The sequence below is a fragment of the Oryzias melastigma genome, linkage group LG6 (genome assembly GCF_002922805.2).
Source record: "Oryzias melastigma strain HK-1 linkage group LG6, ASM292280v2, whole genome shotgun sequence".
NCBI lineage: Eukaryota > Metazoa > Chordata > Actinopteri > Beloniformes > Adrianichthyidae > Oryzias > Oryzias melastigma.
This window is the reverse complement of record NC_050517.1, coordinates 34,883,697-34,907,278: the sequence shown is the minus strand read 5'-3', so window position 1 is coordinate 34,907,278 and position 23,582 is coordinate 34,883,697. Positions and strand designations below refer to the sequence as shown.

The window sequence follows — 23,582 nt, the reverse complement described above, 5'->3', positions numbered from 1 at the left end:
TGTATCACAAACTAATATTTATTGGCATTCCGAGGATTTCTCCTTATTGAAAACTGTTTGAATGTTTGGGACTTTTGAAGAAGCAAAGAGAATGTACATGTGATCTGCTTCAGGTGTGAGATCATCCCTGGATGGAAATGACAGACTGAAAAAAGTTCTGCTGAGCTGATTGGCAAAGAGAGATTAGTGGGAGTGAAGGAACATGTCAGAGCAGGATAAAACTTGAAAATAATCTTTGATCACATAAAATAAGAACTGACCTTTGATGCCCGTGATGCAGTCTATGGCAACAGAGGGACTGTACTGGTCGGAGTTTTGGGTCCACACCAGCACATGATATTCAGTGTAGTATTTTAGATGGGAAACTGTGTAATTACACTTTTCCTGTGAACTGCAGCTGTTTGAAAGCAAAGTGTGGTTTTGATTGTCTATTTGGATGACAAATCCGGTGCTCAGGCCAGCAGGTTTCAACCAAGACAGATTGATCTCTGGATTGGACTGGTTTGGTCCAGCACACATCAAACCTGTGACACTGCTCACGCCTGAAACAACAGAAGCAAACGGCAAAAACATTTTGTCTTTTAAGATGAGACTGTTTTCACTCATTTATTACCCCTCCCCATAGTACAATTAATAATAAATACAAATAAAATTCAGGATGAGTGTTCCACACTCGTCTTGTCTTTGCCGTCATGACAACAAACATACCTGTCCTCGTATGGATGGTGACTGGGGCGGCCTGCGTTCCATCCGCCGTCTCTGTTATGACAGTAATGATGTAGAAAGTGCCCGGCTCCAGTTTGGAGATGATGAAGGTCTCCCCTGTGATGTTTTTGAACTGTTCTGAGGACACAGGAGTCTCTGCTCTCCAGGAAACATTGTATCGATACGTGTCTTTGTATTCCTGGGGCCGCTCCCAGCTGACTGTGATGCTCGTTTCCTCAGGAGAAGCCTTAAGATTTTGCACCATATGTGGTCCTGATGGGATCAGACAAAGATGCAGATCATGATTCAAATTGTCAAAACACAAGTGGAGAAAAAGCGTTAATGCAAAAGTAAAACCCTCACTTGTGCTGACCCCGATCCAGAAAACACTGTCACTCTCTAGATTCATGGGCCCCTGAGTCTTCACAGAGATGCTGAAGAGAGTCCCGGATGGCAGAGATGTAAAAGTGAAACTGGCATTGAGAGAAGTGTGTAGCGTGCCATTTTCTTTTGTGTAAATACGAGGTTTGTAGACAAATCCAGACGACATGAGAGGAGCTTCTCCCCATTCCACCTGAATAGAGCTGGTGGTCTGGTTCAGGATCTTAATGGGCCCAGGGGGGTTAGGGACTGAACAGACAACAAGCAGAACTATTAATTCAACAAGCTCACGAAGAAATCAAAGCAGATTTTGGCAGCTTCTCGATTTGCGTTTCAACAATAAAAAAAAAAAAAATCATAAAGTTTGCAAATTCACTTTACTTCTGTTCCACTCAGAACATCTTCCGATGTATTCCCAAATTGTTCCCAGTGGTCTTTTAATTACAATGATGGTTTTTTTTTTTGTCTAAAGCTAAAACCTGCCATTTTCTAGGCCATAGTTTCTGCAGAGGGGCAGGAGTTCATTAGAAATTCACTTTTGGGTTGTAGGTGGGACTGTTGGTGCAGAGCAAACCGTCTCATCTTGGCTTTGTTTACACTCTCCCACTAGCTTACAACCCTCACACCCCCCAACCTAACATTAGCGATGCAACAAAAATGGCAGCAACATCAGAGCCATCCAGAATTCAGGTAAGACGAGAAAAACAAAGACGTTCGTGGATCTGTTTGTCTGCAGGTGGATGATCAGAATGGGGCAGAGTAGGGCTACTACGATTAGTCAGTCACGACCATGTTAGCTATTAAAATGGCCGATGACTAATTTAATAGTCGACTAGTCATTTTTTGTTTTTGATATTTTTTTAAATCTTAAAACTACGGTGCGCAATTTCTTATGCCACTTCTGCCATTGTCTTAAGCTGTGTTTACATGGTCACAAGTAATCGGAATAAACACCTGATCAAAATAAAAATGCGTCATGTATACATGCCATTCAGAATACTCTGACCCAATCAGACTCATTCGGATTTTCCAATCGTGTGTCATTAATGTGCTGGATTTCACATCATGCAGAGAGGGGATGGCAGTCTTCAGAGGACCGATTGGCTGCTCTTGACTGTTTCTCTGAGCAGAGCAGCCGATTCATAGCTTTCATGTATATAAGCATTGAGGTCGGGAATCTGGGCGTGCGCTTTGTTACATTGTGAGCTTTAGAGCCGCTCTGCGCAACTGAGCTGCCGAATTCAGGAAAACTGCATCTCCCAGGAAAACTGTCTCTCTCAGGACTGTATGAGCCGGTAGAGGCGGCCTTTAAATGCGGAAATGACGCTCCGAACAGTCCTAAGAAACCGTGCAAAAAAATCAAGTGAATTCGTTTTTCCAATCACGTCCAGACAAATTAAAGGCGGATGCTATTCCTACATATTTACGAGCAGCCCAGATCCATCTTTGTTTGTTTATGACGGAACTCGCTATTTCTTCTTCTCTGACTATTTCTGGCATTTTAAACAGTCCTGATCATATCGAAATGATTTATGTAAAATGTAAATCAATTATGTCCTTAACTTGCTAAAAAACAGCTTTTCAGTATAATTTTCTGTACAGTTTGTTCAGAAGCCATTGAAATCTAAGAAACCAAAACCTGAAGCCCAACAACTCCCTAAAAGTCAAGAGTGCAAACCTCAGGTCGGATTTGACCTTTAATTTTAGTTTTGTGAAAAGTTCGATCTTTATGGTTTACATGAAAGCTTCAATAAAGGCTGCACTTACAGGTTGCGTTGGTCACATAGTCGGCGTCCTCACAAAATGGTCCGCTGCATGTGGCCAGCTGTGCGCTGTACAGCGTTCCAGCTATTAGATTGTCAAATGTGAATGAGGTGGTGCTGGAGTTCAGTTCCTTTGTGACAGAGAATCCTGAGTCTGTGTTGTTTAGTATCAGCTTGAACATCTCCACATTTCCAGAAGGTTTTGTCCATGTCACAATGATCGAAGAGTTGGAGCCGTCACTCCCGACAGAAATGGGTTTTGCCTTTTCAGGCTCTGTTTGTGTTCAGGAGAGAATCAGTGAAAAGAAGTCCTGCATAACCAATGAAAAAAAGAAACTGAAGGAAGAAGACTCACTAGTGTACTGATGTGTGCAGATTTCCTCCCCCTCAGTGGAGTCTGGTAAGATGACGGTGACACAGAAGGAGTAATTGGTTCCCGGGATGAGGCCAGAGATCACGACGGTTTCATTCTGAACGGTGGTGTTTCTGATCTCAGTGGCCCAGATGGTCTTCACAAAGTATGTGTAGTAACTTTTGTACTGAGATGGTTTGGTCCAGTTGAGGTAAATAGAAGATGTATTTAAGGTTAAAGCCCCTAAAGCGGTAACAGGTAATGGCCCTGGAACAACAAAGAGGACCTATTACAAATACACAGCATCACGCAAATAGGATTGTGCATCTTGCATCTTGCAGACAGCATCGTCATCACGCAGACAGACATCCTCCAAAGCTGACACGTACGTGTGAAGTAGGACACCATGCTGGGCTCTGAGCGTGTGCCGTCTGGTGTCACTGTTGTGACGATGAAGGTATAGTTGGTTCCAGACTCAAGTTTGTCGACCGTTTTATTAGTGCTATTGGCATTTGAGCTAATTGTCTCTAAATGGGAGGAATTAAAGGCTTGCACGTTGTAATAGTAGTAAGGTTTACTCTCCAGCTGGTCCCATTTGAGGCTGACGGAGTTTGTGGTGACTTGAGTCTGCGTTAGATTGGAAACGCCGTGCGGTTCTGGAAGAAGACACACATGGTGTTCAATGTCAGAGATTGTAGGACAAAATCAAGCTGTAATATGAATAACATCAGTAATTTAGTCTTTAATTTTCATTACATATCAATGTTATGGAGTACCAGTGTTTTTCTACCCATAGTTCAAATTATTATGACATTCAAAAGTGTATTATGCAATTTAATGAGATTTTTTTAGTTTTTTATTATTATTAATACCTATGATAATGCTCTTAAAGCGTTAAGTTACATCATACTGTTCTACTTTTCAAGCCTAGAGCTCTACAGCTATAGTATCATTCACACATTCACTGCTGCCATGTAACCTGGGGAGGGGAGGGAGGGCAGGGGGGGGGGTATTGCTTAGGGATCATTAACTGTATAAGACAGGGGTGTTCAACCGGCGGCTCCAGAGCCACATGTGGCTCTTTTATGTCTCCATGGTTGCTCTCTGGCTGAAGAAAAATTAAATGCTAGCAATTTTTTTGTAAGTTTTTTAATTTTTGTAATTTTGTTTAATACGGAATTGTACGCTATTTTTGAGTTTAGCTAGTAATTAAGCAACAAGTTAGCTTTTTTTTTTTTTGCCTGATTTGACTTCTACTGAGTTTTTTAAGCTAATTTTGAGTTTAGCTAAAAATTTAGCAATAAGCTAAAGTTATGGCTAATTTGTTATCCAATGATATTTTTTAGGTTAATTTAAAGTTTAGCTTCTATTTTAGAAACAGGCTGACATTTTTGATTCATTCAGTTTATTGAGGATTTTTTTGTCAATTTTGGAGTTTAGCTACTAATTAAGCAATGATCTAGCTTTTTGGTTAATTTGGGATAAGATAAAATGTAAAAATGAAGAAAGAAAATCACATTTTGACAGATGCTAGTTTCTTTTTTATATTTTTGCTTTTAAATAAGGAATAATTCCTTTTTTTTAAATGGTAATGAATTATCAAAATTTCCTAAAGGCTAAAGTTAATCCATGTGGCTCTCTAGGTTTTGATCAGTAAAAACTAGTCCAAACGGCTCTTTTACTATAAAAGGTTGCCGACCCCTGTTATGAGAGAACTGGACTGAGTGAACCCGTCACTATAGTTTTAAACAGGAAGTGGCACCAAGAAGCCAAAATCCTGTAGACTTCTATAGGCATATACACCACTCTTATTCAGTCATTCTATAGGTCAAAAAATACTTGTTTTTCATCATATTTTTTCTTTAGTTCAAGTTATTCAAATTATAAACTGACCAACCAGATTGCTCGATAAAAGTAGGTGGAGCCTGCTGGACCCCACATCCAACATTCAAAACATTTGGCAGATTTCATGAAGCCACTTTCATTTTATACTCAAACTGTTTGTTTCCTGGTTAGCTTTTCTAGGTTCTCCTTTTTCTGTTTAGACAAAGAAGGTTTCAGATCGCAGTGTCTCTGGAATGTATTCCTCCAAATAAAATTCTTTCAACCTAACAAACTGTGTCACAATGTTTCCTGGAGGTCTTTTCTACAGGTTTTCTGCTTATGTTCCAAAAAAAACAAAGAAACAGCAGAGAAGTGGCAAACCAAAGCTTCCGAAACCCTAACAAAGCTTGCAGAATGAGTTTGAAGCACTTTGAGAGGTAAGATGCTCCTGCAAGGTCTTCTGTAGTCAACCATAGAAAAGCTGAATGAAACATCTCCCCATGACGCTGCCAGGAATCATACAACACCAGAACATCACATGGAGTGGTAAAAGTTTACTCACTGGTGTATGTAGTTGCATTCACTGCTGTACTCTGGTACTGCATCACCCCAACTGTGACGACTGAGATCGAATAAGAACTTCCAGACTGTAGCCGCTCCAACAGGAACCAGTGATTCCGGATAACCTCAATGGTGTTTCCATTCATCACAGTGAAGTTGTACTGATTTTGGCTCATGTTGATTGGAGGGGACCAGGTAAAGTTGATGGAATTAACAGTCTTACTGACCACCGCAATGGAGCCAGGGGGGGTGGGAACTGGTGAAGAAAGAACACAAAGATCTGGTAAAATCGCTGGCGTTATTGGAATCCATTCCCGTCAAAATACCAAACTCACGGGTGGCATTGAAAACCGTGCAGGTGCTGCTCTGGGCGGGCCCACTTATGGTGACGACCTGTACTTGGTAAATCACCCCAGGATCCAAACCCCCAAACAGCTGAGTAGTGCTGCTGTTAGGTTGTTCTTTAATTTGATTCAACACGCCGCCTTTAAACAGCTTGATGGAGTACGAGGACACCCGCCCGCTCGGCGTGCTCCATCTCAAATTCAGGCTCGTGGTGGTTCCTGTCGCTGTCAGACCGAACACCTTTTCAGGAACTGGAGGGAAGAAGAGATCAAATCTATGAGAAACATGACGCCTCACAAAAAAAAAAAATCACAAAAAGCAAATGGATTGATGCACATGAAAAGATTTTGAAAAAGAACTTTACAGGAATACATTTGTATGAGGAAAACTGAAGCTTAAGAAACTTTATGACACCTACTTGTTTGGGAGCTGATCCATACTTCCTCAGAGGAGACTTGGTTTACGGAAACAGACACAACAATGTTGTAAAAGGTTCCGGGACTCAGGGAAGAGAAGTTGTATGTCTCTAGCTTTACAGTTTGATTCTGAACCAAGACATTCCCATCAAAAGCTTTCACCAGGTAAGTGTAGGAGTCTTTATAATCACTTTGCCGGTCCCATGTCACATTGATGAATGTGGTCCCAGACTCATACTTGAGTCCGGTCACTGCTTTTGGCTCTGAAGTCAGAACAGAAATGGGGGAGCATTATAAAAGCTTGTACTTTACCATGAAGAGTTTGGTAAAGTTTTAGCACTCGTACTTGTGGTAAAGGACGCCTGCACTGCAGGAGATTTACGATCTGGAGCAGCTATTGTGGTGACATTGACAGAGTAGTTTGATCCTGGCTCCAGGTTTTTTATGATGGTGCTCTTGCTGTTGACATTTTCTGAATGGACAAGTGCGTTTGTGAGATTGTATGCTTCAACCAAGTACGTATAGTAGCCTTGGGAACCCCATGGCTCCATCCAGTCGACCCTCGCTGAAGTTGTGTTTAAAACTGTCACTTTCACATTCTGCACTGGGTTGGGCACTGGACAAAAGAAGACAGAAAAGTTAGAAGAGAAGCTTTGTTTCTGTGTATCGTATCTTCAGAAACTGTTCCGTGTCGGGATGACTGAGGGCTCTCAAACGTACAGGTGTAAGAAGAGTTCTGGATAGACATGCTTGGGAGGTTTTGAGGTCCCTCAGTTGTAATAGTTATGTTGTAAAGGGTTCCAGAGGCGAGCATTGACAGCTCTTTGCTGGTGCCTTCAATCATGGGTGTGTCTTGACCATTGTATTTGATCAGAAACTGGATGTTAGGAGCTCCTTTCATGAGGTCAGGGATGGTCCACTTCAACCGGAGCGAGGAGTTGGTCCAGTCAGCAATGATGAGGGAATCAGGGGGGAGAGGAACTGAAGGAGGAACAGATGTACATTATACTGCTGATTAAGCATGTTACTATTTGTACTGAGAACACTTTTTGATTCATTTAATAGTTTAATAAAAATCAGAGAAATAAAAGACATCACAGTGAAAACTGTCATTAAAACAGTTAAACTAATCAGTCACAGTAACAGTCTATCAAAGATTAAAATGTGCAAAAAAATTATTTGATCACTTATCCTTAAACAACCAATTTTCTCAAATCACAGGTCCTTTTTCTATCGCTGTTTCATTTAGGTTTCAGTAACAATATCACAAACGTGTTTATTCTGACTCTATTGTGGATACTGATAATACACAACAACAAAAGTAAATGTGGAAGCACGAGGCCGGGTTTAATATGATATGGATTCGCTCAATGTGTGAAAGACTAGAAAAATATTTAGTGATTGTATGAACCACTTACATGTTTAAAAACAATACAAAAATGAGTTTAAACTCATAATTATTAGAAAGTACCTTTAGGCAAATATACATCATTTAGAATGAGGAAATTGGAATTAGACACCAGCCTCAGAAGCTGCGTTTCCTCTGACAAGGAAATGGAACTAATTGGATCTGCAATTATAAATTTAACTAATGGGAACATGACATTTTATCAAAAAAAAAAATATTTGCGCTTAGAGAAAGTAGTTTTTGAGGCATATCGAAATTGACATATTACGCAAAACTGCAGTTGAAACACTTGTTTTCGGATTTAATGAGTAACATAAACAACAACCGGATACCATGCTTAGCGGGCGCTGCAAGAGGTCCTACAGCATCACAGCTCATAGAAAGTTGAACGTATCATATTGAATTGTTGGATCTGCAGCTCCTCTGTAAAATCACCAACCACCATTTCCCAAAGTCTCTCCAAAGCTGCTTCCACATAGCTGGTGTGTAATTGTGTGAATGCTTTGTAAGCTTTGTAAGCATTCACACTACAGTGATTCTGTTTCTCCTTCTTATAATTTATTTCTCTTCTGTACGTTTTTTGGCATGAAAAAAACACATTTTGGTATCAAAACGTTCATCTGGTTAAGGACTTGCTTGTATTTTTGGTATTTGTAAACTTCACGGTTTTTGCGATGTTATGCAGTTTATGCGATGTTTTAGCCCCATTGTAATAAATTGGATTTTTTTAAATTTATGCAATTAAAAACATTCAGCATGTTTAGCAAATTCATGCTTGTTCTTTTGTCATTGTTAAAATTCCACAAATTTTGAAATATTACGCAAGTATTTACAATTTTATGCAATTTTTTTCATGCAATTCTTTAAATCTTTGCGCAGTTTAAAGCCCATGCAAGTGTGGTTTCATAATTTTCAGCTTGTTTTGGACATCAATGCTACTGAGGTTTTAAGGGCTAATTTTGAGATAAGCTAATATATGTTAGCAACATGCTAGCTTTTTGGCTTATTTGGCACCTACTACGGATTTTTCGTCTTTTTTAGAAGTAAGCTAACATTTGAGCATAATGCTAACTTTTTTCGGCTAATTTGGCATCTACTGAGGTTTTGGGCTAATTCACAGTTCATACCTTTACGCATTTTTTCATTTTACAGAATTTTTTCTATTTTTAAAGAAATTCTTCTAATTCTTTGTGTACTTATTATGGTACAATTTCTGCAACTTTAACTCCTTAAGCAATTTTAGCAGTATGCAAATAGCTTTAGCATTTCTTTTGTAGCAAATCTCTTCAGTAATTACAGTTAATTTCTTTAGCAGATTCAGCAAAAAGCATTCACTCAAGCATTATTAAAGGTAATGCAACTTTTCTTAGTGCAACATTGTGTTTTTTTGACAATTTTGATAGTTTTAAATATGTAAAATTGAAACTCAGCTTGAAGCTGGGACTGTCCTTTTATGATAAAATGACCACTTCTAACACATTTAGGGAAACAGTTGTAGTCATCATTTTAGATAATTTATTCTCAGCATTTTGTTTCTTTCATCATCAATTCAGGGAAGGGGGGGTCAGGATAGTTTGATTTTCTTTTTTGGCTATGCTGCATTTTCTCTTACAAGTACAAGATTAATATTATCCCATTAAAAAAGAGAAAATGTTATAAAGTGTTATGTTTTTATCACTATTTTTTATTTCACAACAAAATATACTTTGGCTAAAACCACATTAAGCAAAAATGTAACGAGTCCAGCACCCCTCCCCTAGCAAAGGCTTTAATGTTCTTTGAACCGTTAGAGTATCTGAGCACGTTGTTCTCTGACTCTGAGGTCATTCATATGGAGGTGGGCTTTCCCAGACACAGAGGAACGTTTGAACTCACCAGTGGCAAACGAAGAATCAACAGACGGGCTCCTGAAGTCCCCAACCACAGTGGTCACGATGACATGATAGAGTCTCCCAGGATTTAAATCTGTGAAATATGCTGCCTGGGCAGATGTGTTGATGGTTTTGTTCCAATTTAGCTCTGTGTTTGAAATCTTCACCTCAAAATAGGCAAACTCTCCTTTCAACAAACTCCAGCTGATGTTTAGGTAGCGAGTCCCTCTGGCTGTAACTGTAATATTCTGAGGGTTTTCAGACCCTGTTTAGTTAAAAAGAGAAGATGAGATTTGAGTTCTTTCCTAAACAAGTTGTGGCTGCAGGAATTTAGGTGTAAAAAGTTGAATAAAGTTTAGTTTCTGTAAAAGTTTAGCAAATAGCAACATATAAAAAAGCAGATTACTAAATGTCTTTAAATTGCTTGATTTCAAAGATTTTAAAAGGTTTTCTGAATCTATGAACCCACTTGTGAAGGTTTTTGTGAAGGTTTTCTTCCCCTCATTTACAGCCACAGCCACCACGGAAATGTCATACAGCACTCCAGGAGTTAAGTTAGTAATGTTGTAAGATGAAGGAACAGTGTTCGCTTGATTGGAGTTTCCTTTTGTTGAATTCCATCTGACGATGTACGAGTTAGCATTGCCCTCTGGTTTATCCCATGATAAAGACACGGATGTGGTTGTAACAAAAACAATGCTGAGATTTTTGACTATGTCAGGCTCTGAAAACACAGAAAGAAAAAATATATGTGAGAAATGGAGAATTCAATCAGTATGTATTCATAGTCCAATTTTAATACATTTCACATATTTAAAAGAGGTCATCTCCATAAACTTTTGGCTTACCCGTGACATTCGTGATGCTGTAAGACTCTCCTAGAGTTGCATTGTCTCTGGCAACAGCAGTAATTGTAATATTGTAGGAGGAGCCGGGTATCAGACCTGACAGCAAAGCCCACGGCTCCACTACAAAGATGGTACTTGGGTGACTGTCACTTTTAAACCATTCCACTTTGTAAGATAACACATAACCCGAGGGGGGAGTCCAGTTCAAAGAGATTGAGGTTGTGGTGACAGATGAAATCAGATTCAGAATTTTTCCTGGATCTACAAAACAGTGAAAAATTATGAAACAAAAAACACAACGTCATCTGCAAAAAAGTCTTTGTTACTCCTTAAAGTGATAAGGATATTTCATTGTATACTGGAATGTAAACACATAAGTTAAAATTATTCACTTCTACTGATTAACAAAAATTAAAAGTTACAGAGTTTTAACCTATTTTGATTAAAGAACAGCTTTGATACTTGCAATTTATAAATCTGTTTCCGGGTACAAGAAGAAAAAAAAAGCTTTGAATTTTCACAAATTAACTCAAAAATAACAGCAAAGAACCACATTTTCTCCTTCTGGTTAGTCATCTGCAACCACAGTTGTGACACTACCTTTAGTGACTTGGTTAGTGGTCAAAATTAAATGATTTGTGAAAGTTATTGCTAAAAGTTACCACAAATTGTTACACATGTTATTGTGTTAATTATCAGAACAATGAGATACAAGTAGATGGTTTATATTTGTATTTCTAATTATTTTGGGGTTATGTATTACTTGTGTGACTTTTTCTCTGACACATTTCTCTTCATTCTTCATTTGTGTCACTCTGTACAGGTATTTAGTTGCACACATCTAACAACAAGACTAAAGTGGTTTCCATGTTTACTTACTTGTATAATTGGAGGCAAACACACTCAGTCCTTTAGTTTGGTTATCTGCTGCCACGGCTGTGACACTTATGTTATACTGGACACCAGCAGTCAGGTTAGATATAGTCTTGCTCTTCTTTGCCAAACTGACATTCCGAGTATATGATCCATTTGACCATTCTACTTCATAGTAGGAGCTTTGTCCTAATGGTTCGGTCCAGCTCAGGGATATAGAGGAAGTGGTGATTTCAGTAACAGTGAGGTCTCTCACTTTATCCGGTTCTGTAAGAAGAAGGAGTCATTTAGATAAAAACTGCCCTATACACTAAAATGATCTTTTTGACTTCAGAGTCACAAAATACTTCAAAACAAACAAAAACAACCATGCAAAAAATACACAAAAAAGTTCTTGATTTTCTTCAATGACTGACTATATTAAACACAAGCGCCCATTCATTATGGAAATGTACAATAAAGCAGTAGCAGGAATTGCCATCCATTCATTTATAAACTGACCCATTTTAAAAAGTGTCCATCAAAGCATCCATCCATCTATTTACTCTACTATCCAACCATCTGTTTTTCCCTTTATGATCTATCCAACTGACCCTATATCCAATCATAAATCCATCTATACATCCAGCTTTTGTGGGATGGATTGATATAGATTCATATCTATGAGTCCATTAAGAATTTATTTATCCGTCCAACGTCAAAACTATCTTCTATCCATTCATTTATTTAATTTTTTCTAGTAGACCATTATTTTAGGGGCATTTTATCTTTTTTATTGACTTTCTGAACATTTCTTTTTTGGTTTCATTGTTCTAAAGACTAGTTTAAAGGTTTTCCCAAAATAATTCCAAACATATTTGTAGTTTAGATAATCAGTTCTTTTACATGTTTTTGAAAAAAAATAAGCCTTTTACCTAAGAGATTGTGACAACTCTATTGAAACGTGGCTCATTGGGATCATGTGGAGAATTAATTACTATTACTTTCTTTAGAGATATTGGACTAATTCAAAATATTTTGAGGCAGTCATCTCTCAGCAAGTCTTAAATGGTTTCCATGTTTACTTACTTGTATATTTGGAGGTAAACAAACTCGGTCCTTTAGTTTGATTATCTGCTGCCACAGCTGTGACTCTTATGTTATACTGGACACCAGCAGTCAGGTTAGTTATATTCAACCTTTCATCAGTCACATTGACATTTAGAGTATATGATCCATTTGACCATTCTACTACAAAGTAGGAGCTTTGTCCTAATGGTTCGGTCCAGCTCAGAGATATAGAGGAAGTGGTGATTTCAGTAACAGTGAGGTCTCTCACTTTATCTGGTTCTGTAAGGAAGAGGAGTCCTAAAGATGAAAACTGCCCTACACACTAAACTGATATATGCATGTCTTCTGAGTCACAGAAGACACCAAAAATGACCCAAAAAAAGTCTGGCCTGTTGCAGAAAATACATTAGACTAAAGTGGTATTTTCTTTCATGGATGATATTTTCAAACACAAATTGGTCCAGACCAATGACCAATTTTAAGACTTTGTTTTCCTCTGTTCTATACAAAACAAATCAAGTAAAAACAAGCACACATTCATCTTGAGAATGTACCATAAAGAAGTAGCAGGTAAGACGAGGTGAAAAACAGGTACATCTGTCCATCCATCTGTCCAACCAAACCTCTTTTTCTTTTCCTATACATCTGTATTTCTATCCATCCTTTAATGCATCTGCCCATCATCTATTCTATCCATCCTTTCATTTTATTAATGCACGCATCCATTCATTCATCCATCCTCAGTTCATGTATTTGTCCATATGCTGTACATAAGTAACATTATTTTGATCCTAAACATTTATTTTAGGAACATTTTCATCCTCCAGTTTCGATGTTTCTTTTCACGCATGAAGTCCGTTCCCCTCCACTGGTTTACTCCTTACTTCTCAAGCCAAACCCAGTTTATCCAACTGAAATCATTTAAATCCCAATCCTCATCCATTTCTTGAAGTGTTCCTTGAGGTTCTGTTCTTGGTCCCCTTCTCTTCATTACCTTCCTCCTACCCTCTGTAATATATCATGTAAATTTAACATTGGTTCTCATTGTTTCGCTGATGATACCCAGCTCTATCTGTCCAGTAAACCCAACTCTTTTCTTCCACCATCCTCTCTTTCCTCTTGCCCGTCTTAAATAAGAACCTGGTTCACCTTAAATTTCCTCAAACTTAACAGCGACAAAACCAAATTTCTCCTTGTAGATTGGAAATTCACCCCTTCCAAAGTTTCCAATTTCACATGTCCCATCTGCTTCCCCTCACGTTAAGAATGGATGTCATCCTTGACAGTTCACTCTGGGACTGATTTAAGGTATTTCGTTGCACATATCTCTCTCAGCAAGTCTTAAATGGTTTCCATGTTTACTTACTTGTATAACTGGAGGTAAATGCACTGTGTCCTTTAGTTTGGTTATCTGCTGCCACGGCTGTGACACTTATGTTATACTGGACACCAGCAGTCAGGTTAGTTATATTCAACCTTTCATCAGTCACATTGACATTTAGAGTATATGATCCATTTGACCATTCTACTTCATAGTAGGAGCTTTGTCCTAATGGTTCGGTCCAGCTCAGAGATATAGAGGAAGTGGTGATTTCAGTAACAGTGAGGTCTCTCACTTTATCTGGTTCTGTAAGGAAGAGGAGTCCTAAAGATGAAAACTGCCCTACACACTAAACTGATATATGCATGTCTTCTGAGTCACAAAAGACACCAAAAATGACCCAAAAAAAGTCTGGCCTGTTGCAGAAAATACATTAGACTAAAGTGGTATTTTCTTTCATGGATGATATTTTCAAACACAAATTGGTCCAGACCAATGACCAATTTTAAGACTTTGTTTTCCTCTGTTATATACAAAACAGATCAAGTAAAAACAAGCACACATTCATCTTGAGAATGTACTATAAAGCAGTTGAAGGTAAAACGAGGTGAAAAACAGGTACGTCTGTCCATCCATCTGTCCAACCAAACCTCTTTTGCTTTTCCTATACACCTTTATTTCTATTCATCCTTTAATGCATCCAACCATCATTTATTCTATCCATCTATTCATTCATCCATCCTTAGTCCGTGTATTTGTCCAAATATGTTGTACATAAGTAACATTATTTTGCTTCTAAAGATTTATTTTAGGTACATTAACATCCTCCAATTTCAATGTTTCTTTTCACGCATGAAGTCCATTCCCCTCCATTGGTTTACTCCTTTCTTCTCAAACCAAACCCAGTTTATCCAACTGAAATCATTTAAAATAATGCTAAAATAAATGTTATTGTTTTTTTAGTCCATGCAGTGTTCTAGAGTGTTTTAACCCTTCCACCCTCCTTGGCATGTTTACATTAAAAGTGGGGTCATCTGGACCCCACATGACAGTGCAATTAATTTTTTTAATCATTGATTTTTGAGTTTCATCAATGTCCATAGAAGACATTAAATCCTGTCCACATTTGTCTTGACAGGAATCACACATCGAAATGTGGTTGGTGTCATCTGGACCCCAAAGAGAGCGGAAGGGTTAAAGGGCACTTTCAAAAAATACATTGTTATTATTAATGTCATTGTTGTAGAAATCCTGGAAAAAAAAAAGTCATATATTCTTCCAACCCTTCTTAGTTGTTATTGTTAGCAGTTTTTGTGCTAGTTATTGTATAGGGTATTGTGGTAACTTTATGAAACATGACTCAATGGGTTCATGCAGAGAATTAAATTTCCACTACTTCCTTTATAGATATTGGACAAATTCAAAATTAGTATCAAGCAGTCATCTCTCAGCAAGTCTTAAATGGTTTCCACGTTTACTTACTTGTATATTTGGAGAAAAACACACTCAGTCCTTTAGTTTGATTATCTGCTGCCACGGCTGTGACACGTATGTTATACTGGACACCAGCAGTCAGGTTAGTTATATTCAACCTTTCATCAGTCACATTGGCATTTAGAGTATATGATCCATTTGACCATTCTACTACATAGTAGGAGCTTTGTCCTAATGGTTCGGTCCAGCTCAGAGATATAGAGGAAGTGGTGATTTCAGTAACAGTGAGGTTTCTGACTTTATCCGGTTCTGAAAGGAAGAGGAGTCCTAAAGATGAAAACTGCCCTATACACTAAACTGATATATGCATGTCTTCTGAGTCATAAAATACACTAAAACAAACTAAAAACAACCAAGTCAGGGCTTTTGCAGAAAATACGCAAAAATAGTTACATTTTCTTCAATGACTGACTTTTATAAACAAATATTGTTCAAGATCAATTACCAATTTAAAGCCTCTGAATTCATTACCTAATTACTAAATAGATTAATTAAAATCAAGCCCTCATGCATCTTGAGAACGTACCACAAAACAGTAATAGGTAAAACGTGAAAAACAGATACATCCATCCATCGACTCATCAATCCATCCATGCATCCGTCTAACAAAACGTCTTTCTCTGCTTCTAAACATCAGTATATCTATGCATCCTTTCATGCATTCAGCCATCATCTATAGATACATCTGTATATCTATTGAATCATCTTTCAGTCTTATAATGCATCCACCATCATCCGTCCATCGTTCCATTCTTTATCCATGCACCAATTCATCCATCCAACCTCAGTCCATCTATTCATCCAAAAATATTGTACATAAGAAACAGTTTTTTTTCCCTAAACAATTATATTACGCACATTTTCATTTGACCTCTAACTGTAATGTTTCTTTTTAAAGTTGTTGTTGTAGAAATCATAAAAAAATCATGAAATGTCCCAACTCTTCTTGGTTGTTATTACTAGCAATTTATGTGCAAGTTGTTTTGTAAAGTAGTGTGGCAACTTTATTGAAAAATTACTCATTTGATCTAAGAAGACAATTAGTTTGTATCATTTCGTATGTAGATATGGGACTGATTTAAGGTATTTCGTTGCAAATATCTCTTAGCAAGTCTTAAATGGTTTCCATGTTTACTTACTTGTATAACTGGAGGTAAATGCACTGTGTCCTTTAGTTTGATTATCTGCTGCTACGGCTGTGACACTTATATTATACTGGACACCAGCAGTCAGGTTAGTTATATTCAGCCTTTCATCAGTCACATTGGCATTTAGAGTATATGATCCATTTGACCATTCTACTTCATAGTAGGAGCTTTGTCCTAGTGGTTCGGTCCAGCTCAGAGATATAGAGGAAGTGGTGATTTCAGTAACAGTGAGGTCTCTCACTTTATCTGGTTCTGTAAGGAAGAGGAGTCCTAAAGATGAAAACTGCCCTACACACTAAACTGATATGCATGTCTTCTGAGTCACAGAAGACACCAAAAATGACCCAAAAAAAGTCTGGCCTGTTGCAGAAAATACATTAGACTAAAGTGGTATTTTCTTTCATGGATGATATTTTCAAACACAAATTGGTCCAGACCAATGACCAATTTTAAGACTTTGTTTTCCTCTGTTATATACAAAACAGATCAAGTAAAAACAAGCACACAATCATCTTGAGAATGTACCATAAAGAAGTAGCAGGTAAAACGAGGTGAAAAACAGGTACGTCTATCCATCCATCTTTCCAACCAAACCTCTTTTTCTTTTCCTATACATCTGTATTTCTATCCATCCTTTAATGCATCTACCCATCATCTATTCTATCTATCCTTTCATTTTATTCATGCAGGCATCCATTCATTCATCCATCCTCAGTCCATGTATTTGTCCAAATATGCTGTACATAAGTAACATTATTTTGATCCTAAACATTTATTTTAGGTACATTTTCATCCTCCAGTTTCAATGTTTCTTTTCACGCATGAAGTCCATTCCCCCCATTGGTTTATTCCTTTCTTCTCAAGCCAAACCCAGTTTATCCAACTGAAATCATTTAAATCCCAATCCTCATCCATTTCTTGAAGTGTTCCTTGAGGTTCTGTTCTTGGTCCCCTTCTCCTCATTACCTACCTCCTACCCTCTGCAATATATCATGTAAATTTAACATTGGTTCTCATTGTTTCGCTGATGATACCCAGCTCTATCTGTCCAGTAAACCCAACTCTTCTCTTCCATCTTCCTCCCTTTCCTCTTGCCTGTCTTAAATAAAAACCTGGTTCACCTTAAATTTCCTTAAACTTAACAGCGACAAAACCAAATTTCTCCTTGTAGATTCTAAATTCACCCCTTCCAAAGTTTCCAATTTCACATGTCCCATCTGCTTCCCCTCACGTTAAGAAGGGATGTCATCCTTGACAGTTCACTCTGGGACTGATTTAAGGTATTNAGTCATAAAAGACACCAAAAATGTCCCAAAAAAAGTCTGGCCTGTAGCAGAAAGTACATTAGACTAAAGTGGTATTTTCTTTCATGGATGATATTTTTAAACACAAATTGGTCCAGACCAATGACCAATATTAAGACTTTGTTTTCCTCTGTTATATACAAAACAGATCAAGTAAAAACAAGCACACATTCATCTTGAGAATGCACCATAAAGCAGTAGCAGGTAAAACGAGGTAAAAAAAAAAGGTACGTCTATCCATCCATCTGTCCAACCAAACCTCTTTTTATTTTCCTATACATCTGTATTTCTATCCATCCTTTAATGCATCCAACCATCATCTTTTCTATCCATCTATTCATTCATCCATCCTCAGTTCATGTATTTGTCCATATGCTGTACATAAGTAGCATTATTTTGCTTCTGAACATTTATTTTAGGAACATTTTCATCCTCCAGTTTCAATGTTTCTTTTCACGCATGAAGTCCATTCCCCTCCATTGGTTTATTCCTTACTTCTCAAGCCAAACCCAGTTTATCCAACTGAAATCATTTAAATCCCAATCCTCATCCATTTCTTGAAGTGTTCCTTGAGGTTCTGTTCTTGGTCCCCTTCTCTTCATTACCTACCTCCTACCCTCTGCAATATATCATGTAAATTTAACATTGGTTCTCATTGTTTCGCTGATGATACCCAGCTCTATCTGTCCAGTAAACCCAACTCTTCTCTTCCACCTTCCTCCCTTTCCTCCTGCCCGTCTTAAATAAAAACCTGGTTCACCTTAAATTTCCTCAAAATTAACAGCGACAAAACCAAATTTCTCCTTGTAGATTCGAAATTCACCCCTTCCAAAGTTTCCAATTTCACATGTCCCATCTGCTTCCCCTCACGTTAAGAATGGATGTCATCCTTGACAGTTCACTCTGGGACTGGTTTAAGGTATTTCGTTGCAAATATCTCTCTCAGCAAGTCTTAAATGGTTTCCATGTTTACTTACTTGTATAACTGGAGGAAAATGCACTGTGTCCTTTAGTTTGGTTATCTGCTGCCACGGCTGTGACACTTATGTTATACTGGACACCAGCAGTCAGGTTAGTTATATTCATGCTTTCATCAGTCACATTGGCATTTAGAGTATATGATCCATTTGACCATTCTACTACATAGTAGGAGCTTTGTCCTAATGGTTTGGTCCAGCTCAGAGATATAGAGGAAGTGGTGATTTCAGTAACAGTGATGTTTGTGACTTTATCCGGTTCTGTAAGGAAGAGGAGTCCTAAAGATGAAAACTGCCCTATACACTAAACTGATATATGCATGTCTACTGAGTCACAAAAGACACTAAAACAAACTAAAAACAACCAAGTCGGAGCTTTTGCAGAAAATACGCAAAAATAGTTACATTTTCTTCAATGACTGACTTTTATAAACAAATATTGTTCAAGACCAATTACCAATTTAAAGCCTCTGTATTCATTACCTAAGTACTAAATAGATTAATTAAAATCAAGCCCTCATGCATCTTGAGAACGTACCACAAAACAGTAATAGGTAAAACGTGAAAAACAGATACATCCATCCATCGACTCATCAATCCATCCATGCATCCGTCTAACAAAACGTCTTTCTCTGCTTCTATACATCAGTATATCTATGCATCCTTTCATGCATCCAGCCATCATCTATAGATACATCTGTATATCTATTGAATCATTTTTCAGTCTTACAATGCATCCACCATCATCCATCCATCGTTCCATTCTTTATCCATGCACCAATTCATCCATCCAACCTCAGTCCATCTATTCCTCCAAAAATATTGTACATAAGAAACAGTTTTTTTCTCCTAAACAATTATATTACGCACATTTTCATTTGACCTCTAACTGTAATGTTTCTTTTTAATTTTGTTGTTGTTGAAGTCATAAAAAAATCATGAAATGTCCCAAATCTTCTTGGCTGTTATTACTAGAAATTTATGTGCAAGTTGTTTTGTAAAGTAGTGTGGCAACTTTATTGAAAAATTAATCATTTGATCTAAGTAGATAATTAGTTTGTATCATTTCGTATATAGATAAGGGACTGCTTTAAGGTATTTTGTTGCAAATATCTCTTAGCAAGTCTTAAATGGTTTCCATGTTTACTTACTTGTATAACTGGAGGTAAATGCACTGTTCCCTTTAGTTTGGTTATCTGCTGCCACGGCTGTGACACTTATGTTATACTGGACACCAGCAGTCAGGTTAGTTATATTCAACCTTTCATCAGTCACATTGACATTTAGAGTATATGATCCATTTGACCATTCTACTTCATAGTAGGAGCTTTGTCCTAATGGTTCGGTCCAGCTCAGAGATATAGAGGAAGTGGTGATTTCAGTAACAGCGAGGTCTCTCACTTTATCTGGTTCTGTAAGGAAGAGGAGTCCTAAAGATGAAAACTACCCTATACACTAAACTGATATGCATGTCTTCTGAGTCATAAAAGACACCAAAAATGACCCAAAAAAAAGTCTGGCCTGTTGCAGAAAATACATTAGACTAAAGTGGTATTTTCTTTTATGAATGATATTTTCAAGCACAAATTGGTCCAGACCAATGACCAATTTTAAGACTTTGTTTTCCTCTGTTATATACAAAACAGATCAAGTAAAAACAAGCACACATTCATCTTGAGAATGTACCATAAAGAAGTAGCAGGTAAAACGAGGTGAAAAAAAGGTACGTCTATCCATCCATCTGTCCAACCAAACCTCTTTTTATTTTCCTATACATCTGTATTTCTATCCATCCTTTAATGCATCCAACCATCATCTATTCTATCCATCCTTTCAACCATCCATCCCTAGTCCATGTATTTGTCCAAATATGCTGTACATAAGTAACATTATTTCAATCCTAAACACTTATTTTAGGTACATTTTCATCCTCCAGTTTCAATGTTTCTTTTCACGCATGAAGTCCATTCCCCCCATTGGTTTACTCCTTACTTCTCAAGCCAAACTCAGTTTATCCAACTGAAATCATTTAAATCCCAATCCTCATCCATTTCTTGAAGTGTTCCTTGAGGTTCTGTTCTTGGTCCCCTTCTCCTCATTACCTACCTCCTACCCTCTGCAATATATCATGTAAATTTAACATTGGTTCTCATTGTTTCGCTGATGATACCCAGCTCTATCTGTCCAGTAAACCCAACTCTTCTCTTCCACCTTCCTCCCTTTCCTCTTGCCCGTCTTAAATAAAAACCTGGTTCACCTTAAATTTCCTCAAACTTAACAGCGACAAAACCAAATTTCTCCTTGTAGATTCGAAATTCACCCCTTCCAAAGTTTCCAATTTCACATGTCCCATCTGCTTCCCCTCACGTTAAGAATGGATGTCATCCTTGACAGTTCACTCTGGGACTGATTTAAGGTATTTCGTTGCACATATCTCTCTCAGCAAGTCTTAAATGGTTTCCATGTTTACTTACTTGTATAACTGGAGGTAAATGCACTGTGTCCTTTAGTTTGGTTATCTGCTGCCACGGCTGTGACACGTATGTTATACTGGACACCAGCAGTCAGGTTAGTTATATTCATTCTTTCATCAGTCACATTGGCATTTAGAGTATATGATCCATTTGACCATTCTACTTCATAGTAGGAGCTTTGTCCTAATGGTTTGGTCCAGCTCAGAGATATAGAGGAAGTGGTGATTTCAGTAACAGTGAGGTCTCTCACTGTATCTGGTTCTGTAAGGAAGAGGAGTCCTAAAGATGAAAACTGCCCTACACACTAAGCTGATATGCATGTCTTCTGAGTCACAAAAGACACCAAAAATGACCCAAAAAAAGTCTGGCCTGTTGCAGAAAATACATTAGACTAAAGTGGTATTTTCTTTCATGGATGATATTTTCAACCACAAATTGGTCCAGACCAATGACCAATTTTAAGACTTTGTTTTCCTCTGTTATATACAAAACAGATCAAGTAAAAACAAGCACACATTCATCTTGAGAATGTACCATAAAGCAGTATTAGGTAAAACAAGGTGAAAAACAGCTATGTCTATCCATCCATCTGTCCAACCAAACCTCTTTTTCTTTTCCTATACATCTGTATTTCTATCCATCCTTTAATGCATCTACCCATCATCTATTCTATCCATCCTTTCATTTTATTCATGCACGCATCCATTCATTCATCCATCCTCAGTTCATGTATTTGTCCATATGCTGTACATAAGTAACATTATTTTGATCCTAAACATTTATTTTAGGAACATTTTCATCCTCCAGTTTCAATGTTTCTTTTCATGCATGCAGTCCGTTCCCCCCTTTCTTTTACTCCTTACTTCTCAAGCCAAACCCAGTTTATCCAACTGAAATCATTTAAATCCCAATCCTCATCCATTTCTTGAAGTGTTCCTTGAGGTTCTGTTCTTGGTGCCCTTCTCCTCATTACCTTCCTCCTACCCTCTGCAATATATCATGTAAATTTAACATTGGTTCTCATTGTTTCGCTGATGATACCCAGCTCTATCTGTCCAGTAAACCCAACTCTTCTCTTCCACCTTCCTCCCTTTCCTCTTGCCCGTCTTAAATAAAAACCTGGTTCACCTTAAATTTCCTCAAACTTAACAGCGACAAAACCAAATTTCTCCTTGTAGATTGGAAATTCACCCCTTCCAAAGTTTCGAATTTCACATGTCCCATCTGCTTCCGCTCAGGTTAAGAGTGGATGTCATCCTTGACAGTTCACTCTGGGACTGATTTAAGGTATTTCGTTGCAAATATCTCTCTCAGCAAGTCTTAATTGGTTTCCATGTTTACTTACTTGTATAACTGGAGGTAAATGCACTGTGTCCTTTAGTTTGCTTATCTGCTGCCACGGCTGTGACACTTATGTTATACTGGAAACCAGCAGTCAGGTTAGTTATATTCATTCTTTCATCAGTCACACTGGCTTTTAGAGTATATGATCCATTTGACCATTCTACTTCATAGTAGGAGCTTTGTCCTAATGGTTTGGTCCAGTTCAGAGATATAGAGGAAGTGGTGATTTCAGTAACAGTGAGGTTTCTGACTTTATCCGGTTCTGTAAGGAAGTGGAGTTATAAAGATGAAAACTGCCCTATCCACTAAAATGATATGTCTATCTTATAAGTTACAAAAGACATCAAAACAGAAAAAAACAAGTAGGGCCATCTGCAGACAATACATTAGACTAAAAGTGGTATTTTCTTCCATATATCTCCTTTTCAATTACATTTTTGTCAAAACCAATAACTAAATTGAAACATTTGTTTTTCTCTTTTACATACCAAAAAACATCAAGTAAGAACAAGACCGCACTCATCTTATGAATGTACCATAAAACAGTAGCAGGTAAAACAATTACAATCCATTAACTCATGCAATCATTCATCCATCCATTTCATCAATTTCATCAATTTACATCTTAACATCCAACCAACGTCCCATTCCTGTACACATGAATCCATTTGAAACTCAATCGTATCAACCATCAACCATCAATAAAACCAGCCATCAAACCGACATCCGATCTATCCGTCCATCCATCGTCCAGATATTTATCCAAATGTGCTGAATATAAGTAACAATATTTTCTTCTTACACATTTATTTTAGTCACATTTTCATCCTCAGATTTGAATGTTTCTTTTTATTTTATTGTTGCTGTAAAAATCCTTTTTTCAACAAATGTTCCAACCCTTACTAGTTTTTAATATTATAGGTTTTTGTGCAAGTTCATGTGGAGAATTTATTTCTATTTTCTATATAGATAATGGACAAGTAAAAAATATTTTGTTGGACACATCTGTCATCTAGTCTTAAATGGTTACCATGTTTACTTACTTGTATAACTGGAGGTAAATGCACTGTGTCCTTTTGTTTGGTTATCTGCTGCCACGGCTGTGACACTTATGTTATACTGG

At 37.6% G+C, this 23,582-nt stretch overlaps 2 protein-coding genes across 7 annotated transcripts in view; both read right to left on the bottom strand.

Moving 5' to 3' along the window:
* The window catches only part of ptprja (protein tyrosine phosphatase receptor type Ja), a 75,843-nt gene that overhangs the window by 9,589 nt on the left and 42,672 nt on the right, over positions 1-23,582 (bottom strand). For all 6 annotated transcript variants that reach the window (XM_036212595.1, XM_036212596.1, XM_036212598.1 and 3 more), the window contains 15 exons: positions 11,354-11,614; positions 10,475-10,735; positions 10,096-10,350; positions 9,631-9,891; positions 7,068-7,328; positions 6,694-6,963; positions 6,350-6,610; positions 5,922-6,182; positions 5,588-5,842; positions 3,591-3,857; positions 3,205-3,468; positions 2,854-3,123; positions 1,069-1,335; positions 709-978; positions 261-542 (listed from right to left, as the gene is read on the bottom strand). In XM_036212595.1, the coding sequence (XP_036068488.1) occupies positions 261-542; positions 709-978; positions 1,069-1,335; positions 2,854-3,123; positions 3,205-3,468; positions 3,591-3,857; positions 5,588-5,842; positions 5,922-6,182; positions 6,350-6,610; positions 6,694-6,963; positions 7,068-7,328; positions 9,631-9,891; positions 10,096-10,350; positions 10,475-10,735; positions 11,354-11,614 (3,966 nt within the window). The remainder of the gene's footprint in view (positions 1-260; positions 543-708; positions 979-1,068; positions 1,336-2,853; positions 3,124-3,204; positions 3,469-3,590; positions 3,858-5,587; positions 5,843-5,921; positions 6,183-6,349; positions 6,611-6,693; positions 6,964-7,067; positions 7,329-9,630; positions 9,892-10,095; positions 10,351-10,474; positions 10,736-11,353; positions 11,615-23,582) is intronic.
* Positions 14,966-23,582, bottom strand: part of LOC118598905 (receptor-type tyrosine-protein phosphatase eta) — a 10,483-nt gene continuing 1,866 nt past the window's right edge. Inside the window, exons 2-6 of the mRNA XM_036212599.1 lie at positions 21,116-21,376; positions 19,793-20,053; positions 18,642-18,902; positions 16,352-16,612; positions 14,966-15,461 (exon numbers count right to left, since the gene is read on the bottom strand). Of these exons, the coding sequence (XP_036068492.1) occupies positions 15,193-15,461; positions 16,352-16,612; positions 18,642-18,902; positions 19,793-20,053; positions 21,116-21,376 (1,313 nt within the window). The 3' untranslated portion in view covers positions 14,966-15,192. The remainder of the gene's footprint in view (positions 15,462-16,351; positions 16,613-18,641; positions 18,903-19,792; positions 20,054-21,115; positions 21,377-23,582) is intronic.